Genomic DNA, 19,246 nt, shown 5'->3' with positions numbered 1-19,246 from the left:
GACACTCCTTGGTACTGAGCAGATAATCGTACACTATTTCAATGTGTAAGCATGTTGGTTATTTATTTTACATGAACAGTCAAAGCCGAGTTTCATCGACATGTTCCTTCAGCATTCAACATGTTCCTCCCCTTGCGTAATCTTTTAAGTTAGCTGGCTGTGAACTAAAATTCCCAGCGAGGTCTGTGTCCTCTGTGTCCTGTATCTGAAATCGAGCGAGGATTGGCTGGGTCGTCATGGAATTTTGTGGGAAGAGAGCTTATGTGGCTTCTACATTGCTCAGAGCTATTTTCATGATTCCCAGTGCTGCTAATTAGGTCTACTAGCAGTCATAATTCATTGTTGTTGTTTTTGTTAATCCTCACCCAAGGATATTTTTTCCATTGATTTTCAGAGAGAGTGGAAGGTGGAAGGAGAGAAACATTGGTGGGAGAGAAACACATCGATTGGTTGCCATCTGCATGTGTCCAACCAGGGCCAGGGATCCAGCCTGCCACCTAGGTACCTGAATCAAACTCAGAACCCTTTAGTCCACAGGTTGATGCTCTATGCACTGAGCCAGATCAGCTAGCGCTGATAGTTTATGTGATATTCTGGGAAAGAGGAATTAAATACTTGACATCATTGTGATTAAAGCCATGAATGATGGGAGAAGTGGCTCCTGCTCAGTGGTATGAAATAGGAGTTGTACTTTTTAAAATTTTTATATGTTTTTATTGATTTCAGAGAAAGGAAGGGAGAGAGAGATAGAAACATCAATGATGGGAAAGAATCATTGATCAGCTGCCTCCTGCCCGCTCCACACTGGGGATCAAGCTTGCAACCCAGGCATGTGCCCTGACCTGGATTGAACTGTAACCCCCTGGCTCATGGATCACCACTCAACCACTGAGCCACACCAGTGGGTGGGGGCTAAGGTGTACTTCTTAAGGGCAGCGGTGAGAAGGGCACACCCTTCCACTCTCCCATCCATGCCTGTCCTTCCTGTGAGGATAGTGCTGCTCCTCTCTACTGGCCTCTCCTGCTGACCTCCTTGCCTGCCCCACAGTCACAACTGAGGGTATGTCAAAAGCATCTCCCCGATGAGGAAAGGGCAGATTCTGTGAAGGGAACTTGGAGAAGGAATAAGAATAAGGATCAGGGAGTGGGAGGAAGACAGAGACGCTCAGGAGCAGGAGAAATTTACTTGGTACATACTTGGCCTTACTAAACTTCTTGCAGTATTTTAAAGTGGAAATAATCACATTTTTTTTCTATTCTTCAAGGGAGAATATCTGCGAAATGCTTAGTGTCAACAGTTGTGGCAAGGAGTTTTTTTTAAGTTCATGGTCTTCAGTGAGTAATAGAAACTTTATTAGATGATATTAATAGCCTCTTAATAGCATCCAATAGGAGCAAATGTTTGTAGGCCCAGCAGAAACTCTCACTAAACTTCTGTTTTCTTTCAAAAATCTGCATGCTATATGAAAACATATATGCTAATGCAAAAAAAAAAACCTCCTCTTGCCTGGACTTTGTCTAGTTACTGGATGACTTTCAAAATGGCTCATTATTTGTTGACTGTACATATTGCTTATTACCAAAAGGACGGTGTAGAATAAGCCATCACTTGAATTTTCTGTGTAATCTACACTCATGTTGTAGCAACTGTCATCCTTTCTCTTTAAAAAAATATTAAATGAATTTTTATTTAGATGTGTTAATTGTTCCAAAATGCTGAAATACAAATGAGTAAAAAATGATCCTATATAATAAAAGGGCGGTATGCAAATTGTTCCCTTGACCAGGAGTTCTACCAGGGGGCAGGGCCAGCCAGGGGAAGGGAGGGAGTATCCGGCCAGCAGCTGCTAGGGACCGTACCAGTGCACAAACTTCATGCACTGGGCCTCCAATAGAATATAAAAATATATCTGGAAAACAATCTGCCATTCAGAGACAACTCTTATATTGATTAACTTACATGTTTTGTGTGTGTGCCTTACAGGGGATCTGGCCTCTGGGAAGGTGTCTGGACTCAAGGACCATGTCCTGCCCACCAGTCCCCCAGAGCCCCACCTACTACGAACATTAAGACGAAAGCCTTTCCTGGCCCTGTCCTGCTGCACTTTCTGCCTTGTGTTCCACTCTACCACCTTCAGGTGTGTACTTCTGGCATCTCGCTTCTGATCCTGGGGCTGTTGGTGAGAGTCGAGGCTGTTGTAGGAGCCTCCATTAGCCCCTCCTTGCCCTGTTCCACGCCCGCAGGCCTGTGGAGCAGCATGAGCAGTTCTGTGGTTCTGTAGCACACTTAGAAAATACTACAAAGGCTCCAGAAGGCTTGGACCCCCTCTCTAGCTTTCTACGCTTGTTCCCTGGGCCTGGGGGATTTTAATAATTTGTAAGCTGTCCATTACTGAAATTGTAGAATAATTTTAAAATAATGTTCTGCTACAGGCAAAGGATTTCTTGAATATTAACTTTCAATAACTTTTCACTTCTACCTCTTTTATACTTGAGCCTTTTTAATAGCTACTGCATCTTTTTTTCATTGAGTTTAGTTCTCCTTAAATCACATGAATTCATGGTGATTGTTTAGAGAGAAATATATGTCTGCAGAGAGAGACTCTGCCTGGCTCAACATGATGACTGTTTTCCACAGTACATTTGGAACATGTGTGGGAGCTGGCGGAGGTTCCCCACAATCTAAGAAAGTTCATGGCTTCTACATGGTTCATAGTTCTCATCCACACAGTACCTTTTTTGATGCTGCCACTTGGAGGCAAACAGCACAACGACTCCTAGGTGCATTCCTCCCATACACAGGGATGTCCTGTTTCACATGCACAGGGCTTCCCCAGATAGCCCTATATTTTATTAGAAGAAAAATTCTAAAGATGAAAAAAGATTTTACATTTAAACCTAAATTTGCCTTGAAATCAAAACCCAACATAATCCCATGGCCAATGCCTTGTTAGTTTTCCTAACTCTTCCTTCCCTCTCCTGGGATTACCCATATTCTCTGGGTAACCCCCATCGGTAAACTGTACTGTGGAGCATCTTGGGTGGTGAACTATCCTGGGGAGTGGCTACCTTTTCCCAGTTACCAGATCCTTGCATTAATCTGGTGTTTCTCTTCCAGATCTGATCAAAAGGCCTGTCCTCCCTGTTGAGTGACTCAGAGGAAAATAAGAAAAAATAGTGTCCAGTATCCAGACATTTAAACAACTCTTCCGTGCCTCAGGCCTCTTCACTCACCCGGGAAGTCCAAGGATTCAAGTCTCCATCCCTGTACAGGCACATGGCGGGCAGAGAGCAGAGCGTGGTATCCTAGATGCTGCCTGTTCCTGTGATGCTGAAGACTCTCCTCCCTGTGCACTGCAGAGAAGACTCGAATTTCCAGGTGTGGACCAACATCCAGGGGACAGATGTTCTCGCTGTTCTGAAAGGAGCAGGTGCTGCAAAGCTCAGGGTAGAGCAGGTGTTTGAGGGATATCAGAGTTCAGGGCACAGTTGGAGCAGGGAGCATCCAACCACTTTCTGGCCTTATGGCTGCAGAGGGCAGCAGGGTCACAGGTGGAACCTTGGGCTTCCCTGGGGTTTAGAGTGAATGTCACTTTCCTTCTCTGCAGAGCTTTTCAGCAGAGGAAGATGCTCGCTGAACATTCCGAACCATGGAGATGTGTACCTGACACCTTTCAGGGTATGTACGGACCCTCCTGGGAAATCATGAGGGACTCCTTGGTGTACTTGGGATGGCTGTTCTCACACAGAAGCCACCCCAGGCTCCTGGAGTGGGCAGATGTAATGGATCCGTGGAGCTCTGAGGTTGTCCAGGGTCCTTATCATCAGTAATTGCACTTTTTGATTCAAGTTGAAGGTGATTAATTTTAGTTCCTTAATTATCAGAACTTTTGGCTGTTGCAGGGAGAGACCCCTGTTATAAGGCATCTCTTCTGGTAACACATGGGACCAGAGTTTTAGTCATTGCATATGAGAGGCTAAATGGTTGTGACATCAGTCTGGCTTTAATGAGGGGAGTGGGTAAGAAGATATAAGTTATTATAGCAGTGATCCTCCGTGTTCCAACTGTGAGCACTTCACACTCATTAAACACTTGCACACCACCAGCCTGTGGGGAAGCTTGACTGTGTCCCCAGCCTGGGCCCTTACCTTTGCCATCCAGTCCAGGAGAAACTTGTTCAACATTTTTTTGGTCTTGGGGCACTAATCTTCCGTGATGATGATGACATTTCTTAAAACATCAACTACTTATACTTAAAATGAATGTATACTGCATGGTTTTTCTTCAAAATCTATTTGTTCTTTTGTATATCTATGTCTCCATTTATCTTAAGATCATGTCCTTAGTCTGTCAAATAAGTTTAATATTTTCAAAAGAGTTAAAGCACGTAGTCCATATAGGAAAATCAATAGTGAAGCTAAATCATTTATTCTAGGAAGCCTCAAGCTTTTGAAACTCGTAGGGTTTCACAGTCCTTAATCATTAGCTAAATCTAATGAGACCTTCGGTGCATTGTTTTTCTATTTCTTAATGGTAAAATATGCACACTCTAGATACCTGAGAAATATGCCCTTTGAATATACATTTTAAACACAAGCATTTTTACTTATATGGAGTCACCCTGACTCAGCCTGAATGATATCATAGATCATAGTCGTCTTAAAAATAAAGAGGAGGATAGACCTCACTTTAGCTTCTCTACAGTACTGCCCATAACAACCAAAATCCGCAAAATGGTGAGGCTTCTGGAAAGAGACTCTTAAAAAGGATAAATAATTGAGGGTATAATCTGTCGATGAAATAGTAGGCAAATAGATCATTAAAACACAATAGGGAGTCCAGAAACATAGTTCAAACAATACAATGTAGAAAAGAAAATCTTCAATAAGGGGAGAGTAACTACTGGAAATTCACATACAGAAAAATGAAACGTTGTGCCCAGCTGGTGTGGCTCAGTGACTGAGCATTGACCTATGAACCAGGAGGTCATCATTTGTTTTCCAGGCAGGGCACATGCCTGGGTTTCAGGGTCATTCCCCAGTAGGGGACATGAATCATTGATGTTTCTATTTCTCCCTTTCCCTTCCTCTCTGAAATCAATAAAAAAAATATTTTTTTAAATTAAACTTTGTTATAGTATTAAAATTTTTGGAATCACTTCTGTTTATGTCACTTGTTTTATTTTTCTGAACTTCAGGTACAAATGGGTAAGTTAATGCTACTTTTGTTTATGATATATTATCATTTTCCATGAAATACACCTGATTATTGCTATTTTAGGAGAGAATTTAGAGTTTATAAATACTTTCTCTGTGTGTGTCTCACACACTTTTACGTGTACTATCATACATACATATACACATAAGCATACGTGTGTGCACGCTGAAATACAGGGATACTGCAGCTAATGAAGGTTAATACAGAATAGGATTTCAGCTACCACCTTATGAAAATATGAGATGGACCAAGTAGATTTCCAGCAATTCTGTATTATCTGGGCTTCTTTGACCTAGAGGACCGAGGCAGTACATGCCAGTGCCTCTATGACTCATGTATATCTTCCTGCCACTTTCTGCTGGCAGAGATTTAAAGGACTTGATTGGGATGGGATGGGTGCCATTGAATCCTCCAAATGGAATAAGTTGTTGAATGGATAACTCTATCAAAAAACACTTTCTTAGTTGCTTGGGTACTTGAGCAGGAGGAAATGAGGATCCAGAGGATTATGTGGAGGTTGGAGAATCCCTCCTAGTGCATAAGGCAGTACTGACACCTGAGAAATTCCACAGTGCTTACCTGCAGGTGGATACCAATGTCTGCATATGGTGTGAGTCAGGGATTACTATACTTGGAAATCAGGGAGGGAACTGAATAGCTGAATGCCATGGCCTAATTAGCATACAAAGCTCAGTACATTTGATATTCTTATCCGTAAGGTTTCTGAATTTCTTTGCTTTTTATTATCAACTCTACTCATAGTCTTCATTCTTGTGGCCCTAGGGGAGGAGGAGAGTCCTCTGCATTTCTTGAAGACTCTCTGCCTGTTGGTTACGCTGGGAGTAGGGAACACCCCCAGCTGAACACTGGAGTTTCATGACAGGAGGGTCTGGATATTGTGCATAAGATTGGAGTCACATGGCTTCTTTCTCTGTCCTCAGCTTTGCCTGTGTCCTTTTGTCTGTGAGTGAAAACCCAGAGAAAGATACCTGGCAACTGAGTCACTGACCATGCAGCCACTGGTGAGTAGGAATGCCTCCTTCTACTGAAATCACACTGCTGTTGACATCAGTGGGCAAATTTCTCCTACTTCATCACTGTCCTAAGCAATCAGGAGGTAGTCAGAGATCTGAGCTCCAGTGAAATTTCCCCAGGACTGAGATGGCTGTAATGGGTCAGGAACCTCCCGATGACTAACATTCTTCCTAACATCATACTGATTTATTCCTGCAGGTTGTACATGTGCAGAAGAGATGAGAGAAGCTTTCTCTAATTCAGTGCATGGCCTCACTGGGAAATAATGAACTCCTTAATCATGCTATTGACTACAGAGGTGGGTGGGTGTGGTGAATAGAGATGAATGAGGGGTTGAACTGGGGAGGCAGTGGTTTCATCAGGGAGGCCAGTCATTGAATGTTACAGGTGCTCGGTGAGCATGAGGAATCATTCATTTATTTTTTCCATGTTAAGTGGAAGGTCTTGCTAGAATATATTTTCACTTTTGAAAAATTCTTAAAAGACACCTAAAATTCTCATGATCATTCTTGTCCCAGTTACACATTTTGTCTTTCTGTAATTGACCTTTCCTTCATACTTGGTAGCTGGAATTCATGTCTATGGACTTTTATGCCTTACCTGCAGCTGTGCATGCAGGGCAGGGAGTAGAGCAGAATCAAATGTAGGACCCTGGAAAATCGTTGGAGAACTAGATAGACCTAAACCAATCCAGGGGCTCTTCTATCCATTAGCTGGAGACAAGATAAAGCTACAAAGGACACAGTGACAACTGCTGCTTGAGGCCCCAGATAAAGTCAAGGATGGGAGGCCTCATCCCACAGGGCAGTCAGGTTAGGACTGTCCTTCAGCACAGCCTCTCAGAGCCCTGGCTTGTGCTGCTGACCATTTGACCTGTTGTTTATTATGAACACTTGAGTCCTGTAGCAATAAGACAGACAGCACCTACTGGTACCAATGAGGGATGCCGGAGATTGCTTCAAGGATCCTGGACATTTTAGTGAGTTATAGACCAATGGCATGTGTTTAATACATGTTTACATAGAAAAGATTAGTTTGTGGAATCTTTCAACACTCACAACACATTATTAAACCCTTTCGTAGACAAGGAGTCTGAGGTTCACACAGGGGAATGATGTAACTATAGTCATGATTCAACAGTGGCAAATCATAGTTATCATTTGCCTTAATTAGAAGTCTGTAAAATTACTTGACATTAACCAGGAAGTGAGTTTTACTTACAACTTTTTAAGGGTCTGGAAGTAAAAATCAGTTCTGGAAAATTTCAAAGTTATATTACACCATGTTTCATATGATTTTCCTTTTTAACAAAGGCTTATTAGTTCAGACTATGAATATGTCTGTGATATATCTGAAAGGCAGATGCCAGCTCAGCACTGAGAACCCCAACTTCAGTTTGATCTTGCTATATACCCAGCTTCTCATCCCCCTTTCTTAGGTTGCCATCTCTACCCTCCTACTCTGGACATTGGCTGGGGTTACTCTATCGAAACCAGAATGTCCTTGATATTTCAGGAATCAGTGATATTTGAAGATGTAGCTGTTGACTTCACCCAGGAAGAGTGGGCCCTGCTGGACATACACCAGAGAAAGCTGTACAGAGATGTGATGCTAGAGAATATCAGTCACCTGGTTTCCCTGGGTGAGTGTGTCAACTTTTATGTTTGTTTGTATGTATGTATGTATGTATGTATGTAAATAGGTATTCATTCATTCATTCAACAATTATCTAGAATAGCTTCCACAGCCCACTCCTCTCTCTACCATGATTCTGTCATAGACATGAAAACTACATGGAATAAAAGTTGTCTCTTTTCATTTACTTACACCTAGTTTCTCACCCAACTAGAATGTAATCTTGATCCCAATTTAATGTCTTTCTTACTACTCAATATCTAACACTCAGAACAGAACTGGGAGCTCAATGAATATTTTTGAATGCTTAAATAAATTGATTAAATTTTCTAAATAATTATTCTGTTCTAGTCACTATGTTGAACTTAAGACCAGAGTAGTGAAAATGACAAACTTGATTATTCTTTTGAAACTTACATTTGAAAATAATATTCAAGTCACTTTGGAGACATGTAACTTCCCCATTTTTGAAAAGATGGAAGATTCTGCTTTCTGACTGAATGTGAGGGTGGACATCAGCACCCAGAGGTCTTACTACTGTGGACATGTGACTTGGATTTCTTACCTGTTTTCTTTGTTAAAGGTGTTGGTGCCTTTGATGACCTTGAGTGATCTTATTCTTCCTCAGTAGCCTGTCGTGGACTTGGATGAGAATGCATTTTTATTAGTACACTAGTGCCCAGTGCATGGATTTGTGCACATTGAAAGGAAATTAATTAGAAGGTGGCCAGCAGATCGGGACTGGGCGAGATGGGCCAGAGATGCCCTGGAACCTCCTGTGGTCCCTCCCCGGCCGGCCACACCTGGGGCAGCGCCACAGCTCACAGGGCATCTACAGAGTGAGCAGGGTCCCTCCAGCATGTGAGGTCCCTCAACCTGGCCTGTGGGGATCAGGCCAAAACTGGCTCTCCAACATCCCCCAGGGGGTCCCGGATTGCGAGAGGGCGGTTCTCAGGTGACACACCCCGGGATCGGGCTCTCTCCTCTCTGTTTTTGGGGTGTGTGACCTGAGAACCACCACTGCGAAGTCACTGCAGCGTGGCAGCTCCTGCATTGAGCATCCGCCCCCTAGTGGTCAGTGTGCATCATACCAGCCAGTCGGACAGTCAGAAGGTCACTTAGCCTTTTATATAGAGAGAGATATATCAAAATCCATATAACTTTCTTTCACAAACAGGGTATTGGATCTGCAAATCAGATGTGACTTTTCAGCTAGAGCAAGGAGAAGAGCTATGGAGTGAAGGGACTGGGTTTCTCCAAGGCCAGAGTGCAGGTGAGCAGCGGGGGTCAGGGCTTCAGTGTGAGGAGATGTCTGCTCAGTGACTGAGTAAGTCCTTAGACCAGTGATGGCAAACCTTTTGAGCTCGGCATGTCAGCATTTTGAAAAACCCTAACTTACCTCTGGTCCCCTGTCACATATAGAAATGTTTTGATATTTGCAACTATAGTAAAACAAAGATTTATATTTTTGATATTTATTTTATATATTTAAATGCCATTTAACAAAGAAAAATCAACCAAAAAAATGAGTTCACCTGTCAGAGGTGTCTGACACACGTGTCATAGGTTCACCACCACTGCCTAAGACTATCAAGTAAAGGCTTTGGGAAGTTTGAGTGACATTTTTCAAAATGTAGATGGACAATGAAGCAAAATTATTCAGATGCTGTCATTATTCCATTCATATATACATATATATATAATCAGTCACAATTCATGTGTCCTCCTGTCATTGGCTCGAGGGATAAGGATTTTCATATGCTATTGAAGTTAAGCTTTCACATAATAATCTTGTTCTGATCCTGCCCTTTGAAAGTTTCCCTCTCTTTTGCTACCCAACATCTATTTTATGTTTTTTGTACTTCAATCCTGAAAATCTTTACTAATTGTCAGTGCCTTTGGGTGTGTTTCTACTTCCTTAGAGTATTCCCCATCAGAATGCCAATTTTTGAGACATGCTCACATCTTCATTCCCCTAAAGCCATTCTAATTTTTTAAAAATTATTTTAGGCAGGGAAAGTGCCGTTCAAAATGAAGAAGTGATAGCCACACAACATATCAGTGGAAAGGACACATTTACAATCATGCAATTGGTAAGTTTCTTGAGTGTTCGCTCTGGTCATCCAAATTAAAACTTGGCAATTGGATGTTAGTACTTGAGTACAATAGTGTGATTTATGTCAATTTGGGATAAAGCTTTTTCTGAGCAAAAAACTTGGAGTAGTTTCAATGTAGAGAAGGAATTAACCTAAGCTCATAACTATAACCTGAGATATTAATAAAAAGGACAACTGCATAAATGTTGTTTGTATACCTAGTCTTTGAAACATATTGAAGTTTTCAAAATTGACCTATAAGCTCTGTAGTTGGGATGCTACAAAAGAGAAAATCTGTGTGGAGTGGAGTAACACACCATGCATATGTAGGCATCATTGGAAACATTTTAATTGGATACCATCACTGAAAGATTAGTTTAGTACTCATATGTAGAGAAGTAAATGTATGAACTTATGTGGGCAAATCAGTTAACAGCCTTTCATCTTTTTCCCCAAAGCAGAAATTTCACACTCAAGAGGATCCCTGTGAATATAATGATTTGGGAGATTTCACTCATAGCTCCACAGTGACTCAACATGTGTTAACTCATATGGAAAAGAAACCCTGTATCAGCAAACAATATCAAAAATCCTTTAGTGACCAGTCATATGTTAATCAACATAAGAAACTTTACACCAGACTTAAATCATATGAGTGCCATCTATGTGGGAAAACCTTCAGTAATTGCTCTAGCCTTAGAAGACATGAGATGACTCACACTGGAGAGAAACCGTACGAATGCCACATCTGTGGGAATGCCTTTATTCAGAGCTCTGACCTTAGAAAACATAGTCTCACTCATACCGGAGAGAAACCTTATGAATGTCATATATGTGGGAAAGCCTTCAGTCAGTCGTCTAACCTCAGACAGCACCAAAGGACACACACTGGAGAACAACCGTATGAGTGCTGTCAGTGTGGGAAAGCCTTCAGTAAATGTTCTGCCCTGAGACGACATGAGAGAACTCACACAGGAGAGAAACCTTATGGATGTCATCTGTGTGGGAAAGCCTTCAGTCAGTGTTCTGCCCTTAGACGACATGAAGGAACCCACAATGGAGATAAAATTTTGAATGCCTTCAGTAAATATCCTGACCTGAGATGACATGGTATTATAAGTAATGAATATAGAAGAAAACTCAATCATAGTTTTAACATTAAAAAACAGCAAGGACTCGCACATTAAGGAAACACTGTCTGTGATCAATGTGGAAGGTCCTGCAGTCATCCTTATTCATCTTCCATATGCAAATGTAGATGGAAGATAATCCAGTTGTATGGAATCTCTCTGGCAAAACCTTCAGCCACTCGTCTGACCATAGGTGACATGGGAGAACTCACACTGGAAGTATAAAGAATGCAGAAGTCTGTAGCAACAGCTCTCAGCTTCATACTAGAAAATTCACACAGGGGAGAACCCCTCAGTCTGCAGTCACTGGGAATGCTTTCATTTATAATTCATGGTAAACAATGTGAGCAAACCCCACTTGGGAGAACCCCTAGGTCTGTAATTGCTATGAACATTTATTCAGCCAAGCTCCAAGCATGGTGTGCACAAGAAAACTCAGTGATGAAATAACCACTAGACCAGTATTTAGGAGACTAAAACCTCTTGAGGAATACCAATAAGTTTTCCTTGGGAAATGATTCGGTGAAAAGTTATGGGAAGTCCTTTCGTTATTCAGAGAGGAATGCTGTGGCTCATATGAGAATTTGGAGAATAGAAAACACGTTCTGTGTCATGAAAGGACAGAGATCACTCCTTTATAGTCAGCACTACAGTCCTCATGTTTAGGGGACAGCAGTCCTATACTCAAAGTGGAGAAAGCTTCTGCTGGATTTCATACCTGAAAATTCAGTCTAGGGAAAAAAATAAACCCTCTAGGGGTTTATTTAACATACTACTTAGCACATGATTCATAATTTTGAGGGGGGAAAAAACTATTCCTGGGGAAAATATGTCATATAAATGCAAGATAGGGTAAACTGAGACTATTAAATGCAAAATTTTGTAAGAAATTAGATTAAACTTTTTCAATAGATTATTGCTATTAAACAATAAACTGTTGCTGAAAAATCTATGTTGATAAAATCCTGGTTTTCTTTTTTCACACAGTTGTAAATGCAGATGTGGGAGTCTGCACACCTGGGCATGTGGGTTAGAGGTTCAGCCTGTCTCTCTGAGTATTCCTTTCTCCCACGGCTGCTTTCATACAGCTCACCATCTTCTGTCTTCATCTGTGTCCTAGTGGTCACAGCAGGGACCTTTGACAGGTTTCTCTGTGCGCTGTGAGCCGGGCCCAGCAGGGCATGGGACAGTGTCATAACTAGTATAAACAGTAACATAGGCTCCAGCCCTGCCCCTGCCCCTGCCCCTGAGCAGCTCTGCCCTTCCTTGTATAATCCCTTCTTCTCAGTCAACATTGTGTCCTCCCTATGAGGCACTAACCGCCTTTAGGGCCTCACCCTCCAAAGGTGTCCCTCTCTTGTGGTCTTTCATTAGCCTCAGGGTTCCTCCCTGGACATCTAAGTCTCTTCCCTTTCTACCCCCACCCCAGGAGCAGTCCTTGATCTTTATAACTTCAGAATAGTTCCAGAATCCTACCTCTGCCCCCACCATGCTCTGAGAATGAGAGCTCTGCATGGGTTCTAGAAAAAGGATCCCAAAGGTTCCTTTGAGGGATGAATTTACTCATAGGTATGCTGTGTCTCAACATTGGTTAATTCATATAAGAAAGAAACCTACATCAGCCAGTGAAGAGCTATGCCTTAGAGACACATTGAGGAAAATTATGTGAATGTTCCTAGAAAGCCTTTAGTAATGCCTTCATCCTCAGATGACACAAGATCACACTGGAGAGAAATTTAAATGTCTTCTATGTGGGAAAGGCTTTTTGCAAAGATCTGAACTTAGAAATACAATCTAATGCAGTGTTGGGAAACCTTATGAAGGTATGAGTGTGGGGAAGCCTTCAGTCAAATTCTTACTTGAGACAACATGAAAGAATTCACACAGGAGAGAAACTTTATGAATGTGGTGAGTGTGAGAACCCCCTCAATCCACATGCTAATCAAAAGACACCAGAGAACCCACACTGGAGAACAGCATATGCACATCAGCTATGCGGGAAATCCTTCAGCAGTCATTGTCCTTCCCTTAGAAAACATGAGTGCATTCAATACAGGAGAGGACTCATGAAAGCCTCCAGTAGATAGTCTGACCTGCACTGCCATGACATGTCATTGCACATGTAATAAATACAGGAGAGACATCAATCACAGCTTTATCATTTAAACACACCTGCACACTCATACATGAAAGAAACACTCAGCAATGTGGGAGATCCATTTATCTTCATGCTCCTTGGCCCAGAAAAGCCTTTATTACGTGAGTGCATCCATATGTATGGTATCTTTGTGCGAGCCTTTAATCATTGGCCTGATCTCAGGTAACATGACAACTCACATTGTAAAAATGCTAATTTACATGTCCTCAGCAACAGCTCTGAACTTTGAAGATGGTTGCCATATTCTTCAGAGGATAATACATAAGGCTGCATTTATAATTATTGGTAAAAGGAACAAATTTCACAAGAAATAAACACTAGGGCTGTGGTCACTATTGGCAAACATTCAGCCAACTACCAGGCTTGTGTGCACATTATACACAGGGAGGACACAACACTAAAACAGGAAATCAGAACATTACCCCTCTTGAGGAAATCCAAACATTTCTTTACAAATCATTCACTCTAGTGAAGTTATTCAAGGCAAAATCACAAGAAACCTTTTCTTCATAAAGCAACACTAGTGGTAAATGTGAGGATTCATACTGTACAAACCACTGTGTCAGAAGGATAAGGCATTCGTTGATCACTTATTTCTTAGTCAAACTTAAGTTTCACAAACCAAGGAGATAGGAATCCTAAAACCAAAGCAGAAATAGCTTAGATTTCATCTCAGAAGCCATGATCCTCTGTGTGTGTGTCTGCGTGGGTCAACATTTCTAAACGAGTTTTTCAACACATAACTCAGCAAATAATGAGTCTTTCAGGAGATAAAGTTGTTTACAAATGTAAGGCATTAAATGCAGGAGGGAAAAGTGATCAGGAAGCATTGAGGGTAGAATTTTGTAAGAAATTCATCTTAAAATGTAGCAATGCTTGCAGATACTTCAACAATAAAATCTGTGGCTGAAAAAGCTAAATGTTGGTGTTCTAGTTTTCCTCATGCCGTTTTCAACACATGCATTCAGATCTGTACCCCTTGCCTGGCAGGGAGAGAACCAGACCTCAGGTTCACACAGCTCTTTCTCCAATGGCTACTTCGACACATCTCAGTTCCTTCATTTATCTTCCATCCAACACCATCTGTCTCATTCCAAGCCATGGTGCTGACACAAGTATGGTCTTCAGCCCCACATGCTAGATGTCTCTGAGTGGGATGACCCTGCTCAGGCAAGGTTATGGGGGCATATCAAAGGCATCCCACCTAAAAACCTTGGTTTTACCTCATCCTAGGTTTCCAACATGAGGACAGGAGACAGTATTCTGCCCACAGAAACCTAGAAAGCTCTTTGATTTTTGCTCTCAAAGTTCTGAATTAAGATACACTGAGGTAATTGGAGGGTGCGGGGTGGACCGCAAAGTCTCTGAGCATACCCTATATCAGTGATGGCAAACCCATGACACGTGTGTCAGAGGTGACACGTGAACTCATTTTTTGGTTGATTTTTCTTTGTTAAATGGCATTTAAATATATAAAATAAATATCAAAAATATAAATCTTTGTTTTACTATGGTTGCAAATATCAAAAAATTTCCATATGTGACATGGCACCAGACTTAAGTTAGGCTTATTCAAAATGCTGACACGCTGAGCTCAAAAGGTTCGCCATCACTGGTCTATATCTTAGTTAAATCAGTATTTTTGCATCATGCAATAATTTCAATGTGGGCCTTAGCTGTTTCTTCCCCAACCCAAGGATCAGCCCAGAAAATAAAGCTGTAGTAAGATAATTTCCCTAATCCTATTAGCCAGTCCTTAAGCTGCTTTGTAAATAATTAAGAAAATATGCTTGCCCCAAGCAAAATGAAAGGATTTCACCACTTTGTTCCTAGAGATGAAAATGTTCTCCTTCAACAGACACCCTTATTGAACCCAAACATCAAGGTGCTGACCTATGCTCTTCCCAACAAGCACAGTCCAAACCACGGGCCTCATTGAGACCCAGTAAATGAGTACATTCTGAGGTTGAAATGAACATGTACTTCTTTTTCTAAAATCTCTCCTCAGGTGATTTCACTGTAGAGGCAGGGTGGGAAAGTGTTAACCACATCAGAGGAAGATGAGGAACTAAGTCTATGGTTCACCTAGGACCGTGGTTGGCAAACTGCGGCTTGGGAGCCACATGCGGCTCTTTGGCCCCTTGAGTGTGGCTCTTCCACAAAATACCACTATGGGCGCACACATACAGTGCGATTGAAACTTCGTGGCCCAGAACGGAGGACCACTAGAGAAAAACCATATGAATGTGCTCAGTGTGGGGACGCCTTTAGTCAGCATGCTAATCTCATAAGACACCAGAGAACCCACACTGGAGAACAGCACATCAGCTCTGTGGGGAGTCCTCCAAGTCATTGTTCTTCCCTTAGAGGACTCTTCTCATGACTTTGCCCTTTCTGTTTATGAAATTCTATATTCAATTTCTGGTTTTCAGTTTTTGTTTGCTATTAATAAAATTCTGGCCGAAACCGGTTTGGCTCAGTGGATAGAGCGTCGGCCTGCAGACTGAAAGGTCCCAGGTTCGATTCCGGTCAAGGGCATGTACCTGGGTTGTGGACATATCCCCAGAAGGGGATGTGCAGGAGGCAGCTGATCGATCTTTCTAACTCTCTATCTCTCTCTCCCTTCCTCTCTGTAAAAATCAATAAAATATATTTAAAAAAAATAAAATAAAATTCTGCAAAATATGTCACATTGTGATTTCTTTTTATCCCAGTAATATATTTCAGGTCAGCTCTTTATTGGTATCTCATATTTCTCCATCTTTCCTTTTATCTTTATGTCTGCAGGTCCCACAGAAAACTCCAGCCCCAGGTGGGTAGTCCGATGGTCTGCTTGAGTCCCAAGACAGGGACTGTTCCCTGTACATAGAATGCACACAGAAAGACCTATCAGTGGATAAAGGAGTAGATGGAGCTGTCTAACATACTTTCACAGGGTCCTTTTTCACATCATTATAGGATAATTGTAGCTGGGTATTAGTCTGGAAAATCCAATCACATTGAACAGGGTGTGACCAACAGACTCTAATCCAGTTTAAGCTCATTGGTATTTCCTGGATCAGGGTGTGTCCTAAGAACATCACACTAACTGGATTTACTGTCTTCCCAGGATAAAAGGGAGTTGAATAGTAAAAGGGTCCATTTGCCACTAGACGAGGGAACTGAAGGTTTTGGGACGTTGGAAGAAGAGGATTGGCTGCTTTGTGGAACTGGCCTCAGCATCCATTTGGCTCCACCATCTCCTCCAGTTTTCCATCTGGTGAGTTCTCCAAACACTACGATGTGAGCTGGCCACAGTCCCTTAACATTATATGTCATATCACAGCAGCTTCTGGTGATCTCCAAGTTTTATTGGGTCAATATTCATTCACCCCCACATTTCCAATATTTGACTGTTTGTGCTTCTTTTTCATCTTTGTGTTGAATCTATTTGCAATTTTGAATGCTTACCCCAAGATCCTAGATCTTGCTGCCCAGCATAGTACTTGCCAGCTGCATGGGAGTGTAAGATTTAAATTAATGAAATGAAATAGCTAAACTTCAGACCCCCGATAGCACTGGCCAAAGGCCCAGTGTTCTAAATCAAGAAAGCCTGGCAGTGACAGTCTGCCACATGCTGTAGGGCAGCAGTCGCCAACCTTTCAGACCTCACAGACCACCAGGGTCCGAGGACTACCAGTTGGCAACCTCTGCTAGAGGGCATTTCCTTCCCTCAGAAAGCACTATTGGCACTTTGATCTATATCTTATGTTTTTGTTCTTTTTATGGTTGTACAAGCTTCATTTTCTGCTTCTCTGAATTAATTTCCTTTCATGTGTTTCATCATGTGACATTTTTCATTTTATTTCTCAAATGTCTTGAGATAGGTGCTTATATTTATCTTAATCATTTAAAATGAACATATTAAAGGCAAATAATTATTCATGAATATTGCTTTAGCTTTGTTCCATTTGTACTTATGCATTAAAAAACTATATTTTTATGCCATTTTCATAATGTGTTTGAGTTTTTTGTGCCAAAATTATTTTTATATATTTTTATTGATTTTAGAAAGAAAGGAAGAGGGAGATAGAGATAGAAACATCAATGATGAGAGAGTATCATTGATTGGCTGACTCCTGCACGCCCCCTACTGCAATCGAGCCTGAACCCCAGGCATGTGCCTTTGACAGGAATTGAACCAGGGACCCTTTAGTCCACAGGCTGAGGCTCTATCCACTGAGCCAAACCAACTAGGGCCCAAAATTCTTTAAAAGGAAAAATTTACTTATTAATTTTCAGTTGACAGATTATGTCATCTATGATTGCCATTATTTTCTAGTTTGGCTTCATTGTTTATGAGACTGTTGAATATTCCTTTTTTAGTGTGATTTTCCTTCATCCTGGCACACAAACCATTTGTATGCAAAGACCAATATGCTTTTAAAAGTAGATCTTCTGCCCAGCTGGAGTGGCTCAGTGGTTGAGCATGGACACATGAACCAGAAGGTCACAGCTCAATTCCTGGATAGGGCACATGCAAGGGTTAACAGTTCCATCCAAAGTATGGCTCATGCAGGAGGCAGCCAAACCATGATTCACTTTCATCAATGATGTTTCTATCCCTCTCTCCCTCTGCTTTCCTCTCTCTCAAATAAACAAAAACATATTTTAAAAGAAATAGATCTCCTGTTTCAGGTTATGTACTCTCATGTACAAAATTCTGGAAGAATTGTAAACCTAATTCTAGTTTCCATATGGCTGAATTGTGTTGGTTACATTGGATGTTGAGAGTCACCAAAGGATGAGCTTTGATTTATAATCCAGACTGAGATTATATATTTTTTTCACTTTCAGTATTAATTTGAGGTCCATTTGTTTGGATTTGTTGCCCTCCGTGGTTTGTCTTTGCCTTCCTGTCTAAGCATTGCTCAATTGTAAGAGGTGGGAGGCAACACTATTTCAGTTGTGTTTGAGGGCTTGATCCTTAGCGCCTGGAGTAGGGCGTAGCCAACCTTAGGGAGGAAATTCGATCATTTTCCAGGCTATAGTTCTGACTGGAAAGAGAAGGAAAGTGCAGGGGAGTGGTTATAGATGTAAGATATCAGATTGGATGGAGAATATGGTTTTGGTGTGCAGGGACCGAGGTCCAGAAAGCTGCATGCCAGAATTAAGCAGCTGTGTCCAGATAGTTCTGCGATGGCTGGAAAATTTAAGGCCTGCCCCTTAATGGCTAGCAATGCTCTGGAAATATTAACACATGTTGAGGAAGTAAAATGCCTCCTCCCAGCTGGCTCTGGAAGAGATCTGGAGAACAGAGGGTCTGCAGTGCCATCACTCATCCCGATGTCACCAGGAGATGTGTCCCTCTCCCTGGTTTAGGGGGAAGATGCAGGATTAGTGAATAATTTAGAACTATTATGTATGTTTTGTTAGTTCTTCTAAAGATTGATACTGTAGAAATGGTTTTAAAATAAATGTAATTCCATTCCTGGAGATAGTTTCAAATACCTCCACACTGGAGTCCATCATGGAATAGGTTTGCTTTGATTTCCTTCTGATAATATGCATCCTCCCAAGTTTCTGGCACCATCTCTATGTGACCATTGAATTATGGTTGCATTGCTTGTTGGGTGTGATTACAAAGGTCTTCTCTAAGTCTATCACTTGTTTTGCAATATTTGAAGAAGAGTCTCCTGGGGTATCATATTGAGAGTCATGGTGAGATTCTCTGCAGGCTTTTCAGGCATTCTCCAATACCCATTTGGGTGAGTGAATATCACCCCACATTTTCCTCCAGTTTGTATAATGATATCCAAATGATTCTTGACCTTTGAATTTCAATGGAATTGTGAATTCTGTTATTTTTTTAATCTTTATTGTTGAAATTATTACATAAATCTCCCTTTTTCCCCCATTGACCTCTTCTAAGCTGCCTTTCCCCCACCTCAGGCCTTCACTATTCTATTGTCTGTGTCTATGCAATATATATATA

General features: G+C 41.5%; 1 protein-coding gene across 4 annotated transcripts; it reads left to right on the top strand.

Moving 5' to 3' along the window:
- Nucleotides 1-1,966: 1,966 nt before the first annotated feature.
- Nucleotides 1,967-12,062, top strand: LOC102755694 (zinc finger protein 596-like). Of its 4 annotated transcripts, none has more exons than XM_015569757.1 (8): nucleotides 1,967-2,138; nucleotides 3,221-3,379; nucleotides 3,609-3,679; nucleotides 6,160-6,240; nucleotides 7,769-7,895; nucleotides 9,066-9,161; nucleotides 9,899-9,981; nucleotides 10,443-12,062. In XM_015569757.1, exons 4-8 carry the CDS (start codon nucleotides 6,229-6,231, stop codon nucleotides 11,088-11,090), a joined length of 966 nt encoding a protein of 321 aa, XP_015425243.1. In that variant the 5' UTR covers nucleotides 1,967-2,138; nucleotides 3,221-3,379; nucleotides 3,609-3,679; nucleotides 6,160-6,228; the 3' UTR covers nucleotides 11,091-12,062. The 4 variants fall into 4 exon arrangements, with proteins under 4 accessions (XP_015425243.1, XP_006772716.1, XP_006772714.1 ...); XM_006772653.2 differs by having other exon boundaries at nucleotides 3,119-3,379; nucleotides 10,446-12,062; XM_006772651.2 differs by having other exon boundaries at nucleotides 3,119-3,379.
- Nucleotides 12,063-19,246: the final 7,184 nt, after the last annotated feature.

The sequence above is a fragment of the Myotis davidii genome, unplaced genomic scaffold, assembly GCF_000327345.1.
Source record: "Myotis davidii unplaced genomic scaffold, ASM32734v1 scaffold184, whole genome shotgun sequence".
NCBI lineage: Eukaryota > Metazoa > Chordata > Mammalia > Chiroptera > Vespertilionidae > Myotis > Myotis davidii.
The sequence above is the reverse complement of the archived record's forward strand: the minus strand, read 5'-3'. Positions and strand labels throughout refer to the sequence as shown.